The sequence below is a fragment of the Phodopus roborovskii genome, unplaced genomic scaffold (genome assembly GCF_943737965.1).
Source record: "Phodopus roborovskii unplaced genomic scaffold, PHOROB, whole genome shotgun sequence".
NCBI lineage: Eukaryota > Metazoa > Chordata > Mammalia > Rodentia > Cricetidae > Phodopus > Phodopus roborovskii.
Genome location: NW_026126588.1, coordinates 1,704,479 through 1,713,846, shown reverse-complemented (window position 1 = coordinate 1,713,846; position 9,368 = coordinate 1,704,479). Strand labels below are relative to the sequence as shown.

Here is a 9,368-nt window from a genome sequence, read left to right as displayed (position 1 = left end):
AGCAAAGTGGGGGTGTGTCTTAGGACCCTGAAGACACCCTTCTAGGCAGGCCTACTCCAGGAGTACTCTGTGAGGCCCCCACACCTTGGCTGAACATCAATAGCAAACTGTTACCCGCCCTTCCCTAGGCACAAGCTTTCCTAAAATGTTTGATGCTGCCTCACTGAGTTTTTGTCTAGCATGAGATACTATTATTGGCTTTCCAGATGAGGACACGACTTGTTGAAGATCACAAGATTTCAATGGTAGAGCTGCAGTTGTCCCCAAGTGTGCCAACAGATGCTTTTCAGTAGACTCCAAACGTGTAGAGCTGTCACAACCAAGCAAGTCAGGATTTCTGGTGCCCCAGAGTCTTGCTGGTGAGAGAGCCAATGTCTGAACCCAGAAAGAGTTGGCTCTCTCAACAAGCTTACAGACTTCACTCTGACAAAAGGGATCCAGGGGTGAATTAGACTAGCGGGTATCTATCTGCCTTAAGAGCCAGCTCTGCACTTCCTCCAGCGTCTCAGAGCAGCCCTCCCACACCCCTCTATTTTCCCTGGATGACCAGACTGTTGCTAGGGATCAGTCCTGGAGAGAGGAGAGACAGGATACCCTGTCAACTCTTGCCAGTCTAGGCAGGGCAGGAATCTAGGGGACAGCTCCTCCCAGTCCCCAGGGCAGGGCCGGGCCTTGAGCTGACTCAGCTAGGCTGTGTCTGCACTGGGCTGGGGTTTCGGGGGGCAGACAGCACACACTTAGCCAGTTGGCTGTCCTGCGTTCTGGAGTGTTCCCTGAGGTGTGCACAGGCATGATAACTCCTCTTCCTTGCTGTTCTTGGGGTTGAGGAGGGAAGCAACCAGCGCTGGGGATTCTGGGATGGATGGCAATGGATTTGCCAGCCTTACCTACCTATCAGTAATAGTGCTAGCTCCCTGGGCCTCAGCGTTTTCTGTTCGGTGGGTTTGGTATCGAGACTGCTTAGATGAGTGGTCTCAACCTTCCTAATGCTGCCACCCTTTAATACAGTTCCTTATGTTATGGTGACCCCCAGTCCTCAAATTATTTCGTTGCTACTTCATAACTGTAGTTTTGCTGCTGTTATGAATCATAATGTAAATATCTGATATTCAACCCTCAAAGGGGTTGAGAACCATTGGTTTAGAGGGACTGCCTGAGGTCAAGTATATGGCAACCTTTGCAAACACAAAAGGGAACTGGCCTGGCACACACCATTAAGCCCAGCACTCTGGGAGGCAGAGGAAGGCGGATCTCTAAATTTGAGGCCAGCCTGGTCTACTCTACAAAGCGACTTCCAGGACAGCCAGAGCTGCTACACAGAGAAACCTTGTCTCGAAAAACAAACAAACAAGGACACTGCTTCAGTGAGGAGATAAGTAGCCGCAAGAGACTACTAAAGTCTAAAGTAGTTGCTGCCCAGCCTTTCCAGAAAGTTCTCCAGCAGTTTCTAAATCACAGTTTGTTACGCTCAAGTCACTGCAGCTTTTTGTTGATTTTGTTGAGACGGGCCCTGCTGTGTTGCCCAGGGTGGCCCTGGACTCCTGGACTCCATTGATCAGCCTCCTCATAGCTGGGACCACAAGTGCCTGTGTCACTGTGTCTGGCTCATTCCCACTCTGAACTTTGCCTGTCCCTGCCTATTTCATTTCCTTGTCCTCAGGTGGCTGTACTCCAAAGGAAATAGGTATGAAAAGGCCGCCCCGAGATTTGAGGTTTCAAAGGGGTGGGGCATTCCAGGTCTAAAGGCTCCTGAAACTGTGGCATCTGCCTGGTTTTCAGTGCTGGGGGAGAGGTGGTGGATGAAGGGGGTGGAAATCAGAAACCCATGTCCAGGTATGTGAAGGAATTGAGCCTGCCTGGCATGGGACTACAGCCACGTCCCAAGTCCTGGTCTGTTTGCACAAGGGTAGGCTGGGTTCGGATAAAATGCAAACAGGCACAGGTGGTGATGGGTAGATTTTTCTGGACCGTGTATCTGGCGATTATAGCCCTACTTACTGCATGCAGTCACGATCCTAATTAAGCCTTCTGCCTCCCAAACAAGAGCTTCAAAGGATGTGCGATTGTCTTTTAAGTCCTTGAGAAAACAGATTTGAATCTTCACAGATCTTTGTAGTCTCTTTTGATAAGAGACCGGGCTGCAAAAACCTGCTGCCTGAGTAGCCATGACCAGGCTGCCCAGCTTGCTTTTGCTACACTACTTGGTGCTTCCTTACGGGCTGCTGGGCTTCCTCATCCCAACAAGCGGAAGCTGGGGACTCCTGCCCAGTTCTACCAAATGAGCCAGGCCTGCCCTGGACAGCCACTCCAAACACTCATCGGATGCTGAGTCCTCAGCCCCAGGAGCTGGCTAGCATTCCCTACAGTCCCTTCTTCCCAGGTTCTTTATGCCAGAAGCTCTGAGAATTCTTGGGATTTCCTTCCCCTGCTGAAGTGGAGACTCCTGCAGGGCATACAGCAGACTGAAAATAAGTGTGATAGCTGTGGCCAGCTCCTTATCGGCATTCCCTATGATGGCTGCCAGTTCTGGCACCCTTCTTCCTGAGGCTCTCCCAGTCCCCAGACACTTTGCATACCAGCTAAAGGGTAGCAAGCCATGACCCTCCCAGAGCTGAGCGCCTATGTCCAGTCACGGCTGGACTGTCACTGGCTTGTAGAAAGCTGACTTGTGCTTTGCCGTGATGTGAAGGAGACTTGTTTACACCCCTGCCTGTCACCTAGAGTAAACACAGCCTGGAGATGCACTGTTAGAGATGGGATGTTGCTTCCTGGTTGAGCACATGCTTGCACATACACCCCCGCCCCACCACACACACATGTGCACTCTTCCTCTCTCTCACCCTCACCGTGGGCCCATTATGTAAGTACCTCTTTTTGCTGTAGCTAACTCCAGGCAGGAAGTGGGCCCCTCCTTGACCCTGCAGACAGCTACAGCTCCTAAGTTAATAATGGTCATAGAGGATTTTTTTTCTTTCTTCTAAGATGTCAGCGATAGGACCCCAAGCCTGACTCATGTTAGGCAAGTGCTCTACGGTGGAATATACCCCTAACCTGAGTAATAGCTTCATTATCGGTCCCGGGCACCAGAGCCTGTAAAACATCTGTTCTATCAAGTCCTTGGTGCTGGGGGGTGGGGGCTGAGCGCATATTTGACAAGTTTGGGATGGGAGAGGTTCAGAGTTTCTAGCAAGTTCCAGGAGGGATCAGCGGCTGCTCCGGGCTGAGACTCAAACCTTCCCTAGAGAGTAAAGGGTTACCTTTGCTGAATCAGCGCTCTTCCTTTAGTCCCCATGCTAGACTGGTGTCCTTTGAGCTACTCCCCATTTCTGTCCCGCCTCTGCTCTGTGCTCACCTGCCCTGCCTCCCTTCCACCCAAATGAAACTTCAGCGTCCCCTCTGCCCTTGGACAAAGACCTCTCTCTGGTGCTTAGGTCAGGCCTGCTAGGGCTTGCTGGGACAAACTGGCCTTTTCAGGTTCCTGTCATGTGAACCTGCTAATTAGCAAGGAAGGGCCTCATTAATGTCATTTGTGGGCTACATTCACATAGCCACCCCTTGTGGCTGCCCTGAAAAACAGGTGATCCTCTGGTGGTGGAGACTGGAAGCCCCAACCTTCCCACCTCACTGTAAGTGCCCCCACTCCATGTGTGCCATGTGGTAGAAATGAGGGGTATGTTTGGGGGCTCCAGGTTACTCGGGGTCAAAGCTACAAGTCCCCTAAGCGACAATCCCACTCTTCCTAAGCCCCTGAAATCCAGTAGATCTGTGGCCAGTACTCTGGAGGTCACCGGGAGCTCCCGGATTCACTGCCATGAGCTTGGAATGTGTCCTACAATGCCGGAGTCATCCTCACTTTACAGGTGAGGGACCTGAGCCTGAGAAAGTGCCAGAAGTTCATAGTATTGTCTAGAGGAACCAAGCTGCGAACCTGGGAAGACCTAGGTCCTTTCGCCTCCCTGTGGACTACACTGACTACTGGAGGACCTCAAACTCTGCATGCATAGTCTCCTGCTACGCTGGCTGTGACCGGAGCGGGCAGATTCTAGAGGCATCTTGCTTGCTGGCCCCTGAGTATTGGCCCCTCTTGCTCACCAACTGTGGTACTGTGAGCATATAACCTCTTCCAGCTTCGGGGGAGGGTGGGAGGGGGTTGGGGGTGGGGGGCTGGGACACAGAAGTTGGCTCAGTGGGGAAAGGTGCTAGTGTATTATATAAAGCACTGGCTCACATATGCAGAAGAACATGCACACACTAACACATTCTAACATGTTTTTTAGAAAGTATTTCCCATACAGGGTATGTGAGAGCTAAGAGGAGGATGAGAGCCTGGGTGTGGTGCCCCATGGCTCTGGGTTCAGCTCAGTGGTAGGCAGAGTGGTTTCCTAGCAGACAAAGGCTCAGGTTCGGATGCCTATAGTGCAAGATAAAGAACACCGCCTACACCAGGCAGGGCAGCTCGGGCCAGTGAGTTCTGGGCCAGCCTGGGCTAGAGTAAGAACTTGCCTAAAGAAAAGAAGTACCTAGGTCATAGTATATGCTTAGCATATATTACATATCAGTAGCTTAATGTGTGTTAGTCATTTGTTTATTTATTTACTTATTTATTGATCAGTTTTCTTGCTACTTTGGGACAGATTAGGACTTAGAGACTATGAGCTACGTCACTGCCCCCAGAATATCTCTATGCCAATAGCCCTGGAGATCCATCGCCAGATTTGGGTCTGGGGTACAAAAAACAGTTTACTAAGAGGCTTTCAGCCTGTGTTCTGTGGGAAGATATTCAGCAGATCCCTGGGCTCCTCCTCTTGGGCAGAAGGGTAGGAAAAAAGGACTCAGAGTCTAAGCAGCTTGTGGTGACTCTTCAGCTTCCCCAGGTAACACGTATACACAGAGGCACATGCGTGCCCCACCCCAGGCCCGAGAACCAGACATGCCTGTTAGGGAGGCATCGAGCCCCAGGCCGAGAGAGACACCACATGGCTTGTGCTGGAGGCTTGTCTGAGACCCTGTAAACGCTGATACCTTTTGGCCTTGGTCCAGTCCCTGGTGTTGTGGGCCTCAACGTATCCATGTGTCTGCAGCCCTGAGCATCGGAGCGCACAGTGAACCCTGCCAAGTTAGCAAGAGGCCACCTCCCTTCTGATGAGCCTTACCCATGGTCACAGGTGCTGCGTGTGACCGACTCATCACCCTAGCGGGAGAAAAGGAGATGGGGAACCGGTGATGAGGGTGGTGATGCTGATTGTGCTCCTGATTTCTTGCTCTGTAGACCAGACTAGCCTTGAACTCAGAGATCCGCCTGCCTCTGCCTCCCTAGTGCTGGGATCAAAGGTGTGCACCACCAATGCCCAGCCTATTTGGGCTTTCTTTTAAACTTACATTTGATTTAGTGGAGTGTGTGTGAGAGAGAGTGTATGTGTGAGTGTGAGTGTGTGAAAGTGTGAGTGTGCATGTGAGTGTGTGTATGAGTGTGTGAGTGAATGTGAGCATCCTCAGTGCCTTTGTGTGAAGCAAAGGACAGTTGCAGGAGTCACCTCTCTCTCCTTCCCTGTGGGTCCCAGTGATCAAACTCAGCGAGGGCCTTTACCCGCTGCACTGTGTGTGTGTGTGTGTGTGTGTGTGTGTGTGTGTGTGTGTGTGTGTGTGTGTCCCGGCCTTTGGTCTGTCTGTGGTTCAGTTAAGACCCACGCCTTGCTCACAAGGTCCCCTCGTGTGTTCCCGACTTGGTGATTGCAGAGTTCAGGTTCTCCACGAGGAAACTCCACGAGGGTGGGCTCCTGGCATTCTACTGAGTTCTGGTCCTTGACCTCCGGTCTGGGCCTTATGCCCTGGAGGAGGGCGGGAGCAGCCTGCCGGCCTAGCCACTGCCCCTTTCCTATCAGCGCTAACCTTTTTTCTTTTAGAATTATTTTTGCTGGGCATGGTGGCGCACACATTTAATACCAGCATTTAGAAGGCAGAGGCAGCTGGGTCTCTGTGAGTTCCAGGTCAGGGTTATATAAGGAGTCTCTTTCTCTTTCTCACACTGGGTGTGTGTGTTCACACGTGCTTGTGCGTGTGTCCACGCAGGAGTGCATGCAATCACATATGTACATACGTGTGGGCCCTGGGGATCCAATTTAGGTCGTGAGCTTTAGCAGTAGGCAGTTTTGCCCACTAAGCCATCTCACCAGCCCAGATTTTTGTTTTGTTTCTGAGCAAGGTCTCACTGTAGCCCAGGCTAGCCCAGAAGTCACTGTGTAGTCTATATTCAATTTAAGCTCATAGCATTTCTCTTTTTTCAGTCTCTGTGAGATGGTGAGGACAGAGTGTTCCTCTTGGGGACATGTGAGGGTTGGCTCTGGCCATCTGTGACTTTCTGCTTCTTGGCTGCATCCCGACCGGAGCCTGGTAACCCAGACTTGGGATCGTGTCCGCTTGCAATGCTCCAGGCAGCACTGGGAACTATGTCCCGCAACAATGCTGCACACAGAGGTGCCTGTTATTTGGGCACCTTTGGGGAGGTGCAGAGTCTAGAATGTGCTCTGCCCCCTCCCACTGCTGCATACCCTTGTCATCAAGACCCTCCCTGGCTAGCCTAGTCTCTCTTAATGTTACATTAAAAAAAACATGTATGTGTTGGGCCTGGCAAGGTGGCTCAGTGGTTAAGAGCACTGACTGTTCTTCCAGAGGACCTGAGTTCAATTCCCAGCACCCATATGGCAGCTCCCGACTGTCCCAGTTCCAGGGGACCCAACACCCTCTCAGAGACACACATGCAGAAAAAAACACTAATGCACATAAAGTTATTTAAAAAGTATTTATGTGGTGTGTGTGAACGTGCATATGTGTGTACTCACAAGAGCCAGATCATGTGCATAGAGATTAGAGGAGAGTTTGCAATAGTCCGTCCTCTCCCTCCACTGTGTGGGCCCCAGGGATTGAACTCAGGTCAGCAGGCTTGGGAAGCAATACCCTTGACCTGGTGAGCCGACTCACCGGCCAGCCTAGCTCTGTCTCTTTTGAATAAACTATTGGGTTTTCTTGCCGTTTCCTCCTAAAATGTGGGAGGAGAAAAGCAATCCCTGTGTTCTTACGTAACAGGCAGCAGGATTTTGGTTAATTGGGATTTATTTGTTTTGGACTGGGTATCAGTATGTAGATTTGGCTGTCCTAGAACTCTGCCCGCCTCTGCCTCCTGAGTACTGGGATTAAAGGCGTGAGCCATTACACCAGACTTTATTTAATTGGGATTCTGACCTCTTTCCTCTTTGGGCAGAGAGGAGAAGGTTCCTCATTCCCTCCAGTCTGTTCAGTAGGACATTCGTGCTTATGACCCATAAAGCAGGAGGCCTTAGATGTGACATGACAGTAGGAAGCTGGGAGGAAATGCTGAATTCTTATCAACGATGTCAAAGGTCATAAGGAGGACTGGTTGAGAACAGGAACATAGCTTTTCACAGATCGTGGCTGTAGATACAGCCCAGAGCAGGGTCTGGAGGAACAGGCGCGTCCATCGTGTGTCATCTTCCCTTGGGGGAGGGAGCCACATTTGTTCAGTCCGTCTATATACTGACCACATCTGCACCTCACAGCTGTTGTATAGGTACCATCACTTCCATTGTACAGATGGGAAAACTGAGGCCCAGGGAGGTTAAACAAGTCCAGCCAGTGGCAGAGCTGGGCTTTTTTTTTTTTGTTTTTTGTTGTTTTTTTTTTAACCCTTGAAACAAGCACAGGATCACACTAGCAGTGGTTTGGGGTCAAGGAGCACCTGACCTAGAGGGGTACAAGAGGGGGTTTGTTGGCCACAGGGGGCAGTAGATAGGGTCCTCTGATGCTTGTTCTCGATTAGAAATGCAAACATTTGAGAGAAGCAGACTTGTTTCTTTTGTGATAAGCCCAGGCCTTGGCCTAGCTCTCAGGGCAGGTGCTGTGTGAATGTGAAGGGCTAGAAGGGTCCGGAGAGCGGAGGCTGCTGTGGGTCAAATGCCCCAAGAACACGCCCCAAGTCCCTTCCACAGCAACCTCAGAATTCCCACCAGCCCACCCTCTATCCTTGGGCTCTCACTGTATTATATTAGAGGGGGGTTGCTGGTCACCCCACTGCCCCACTGGAATCTGCAGGTGGCCCGTCACCTTTATCCCTGCTCACTGTCCCCCTCTCTGTCCTTTAGATGGGATCTATTACGGAGACAGTCACTTCAACACTGTGAGCGAATCCGGAACAGCCACCCTGAAAGCCCGGCCAAGAGTCCGGCCCCTGCTGACCTTCCTTCCCTTGGTGAGTGCGCTCAGCGCCCAGGCCTGAGCTCCCGAGTCCGCTCTGGGTGGGCACCTCACCTGCCACAGATGTCAGCCTCACCCAGTCAACTGGCTTCCTTCCTGATGCCAACCCAGGGAGGCTGCTGGGAGGAGGCAGGGTTGAGACTTAGGAAGCCTGGGACTAGGGAGGGGTACCCAGTGATGGCTGCCAACTCTGAACAGCAGGGTGGCTGTTGGCTTCCTGCTAGACCCTGGCCGCTACTGCTACCTTCTGTAGGAGCATCTCTGTAGGAGATGCCGCCACCTGTTAGAATGGCAGCCAGAGGCTGCCAGTGTATTTACAGTGGATAGTCAAGAAGGGCCTCATGGAAGAGACGCATCTGAACCCCTCATCAGACAGACACACAGCGACGCTTGGGAGAAAGGCATTTGAGAGATTTGTTTGTATGTATGAAACTACAGGAAACCAAAAACTCATCTTTTGTTCCAAGACAGGATCTTGCTAGGCCTGGCTATCCAGAAACTCGCTATTTAGGTCTTTAATGGCTTTCCTGACTCTGTCTCCCAAGTGCTGGAATTACAATTTGCCCAGCAAAACAAATACATGTGTATATGTATATGTACATGTATATATAATCATATATATATATATGTATGTATGTATGTATGTATGTATTTTTATTTGTATGGCTGTTTTGCCTTTATGTATGTCTGCAAATCCAGAGGCTAGAAGAGCTTGTCAGAATCCCTAGAGGTGGAGTTACAGACACTTGTGAATGGCCATGTGGATGCTGGGGATCAACCTGGGATCTCTGGGAGAGCCGTGAGCCATCTCTCCAGGCCCCAAACAAATAGCTGAAAGGGATTTTGCTCTTTGAGTGAAAGGGAAAAAAAAAAAAAAAAAAAACCCTCAAAGACCTACTCGGGAGTGCCGGCAAGGTGGTTCAGTAGGCAAAGGTGCTTAAACTTAAGGTTGAGTCCCCGGAGCCCACATAGTGAAAGAGGAGGAGGAACCAACTCATTCCTTCAAGCTTCCCCCTGACCGCCACACTCAGGTTGCTTCACATGCTGCCTCTCCCTCACACAAAACAAGTGAACGGAAAAAGAAGCTCGGGATAAACGGT

At 50.9% G+C, this 9,368-nt stretch overlaps 1 protein-coding gene across 1 annotated transcript in view; it reads left to right on the top strand.

Moving 5' to 3' along the window:
• CUNH6orf132 (chromosome unknown C6orf132 homolog) overlaps positions 1 to 9,368 on the top strand; it is a 29,375-nt gene that overhangs the window by 1,602 nt on the left and 18,405 nt on the right. The window contains exon 2 of the mRNA XM_051204615.1: positions 8,157 to 8,263. Coding sequence (XP_051060572.1) covers positions 8,157 to 8,263 — 107 coding nt within the window. The remainder of the gene's footprint in view (positions 1 to 8,156; positions 8,264 to 9,368) is intronic.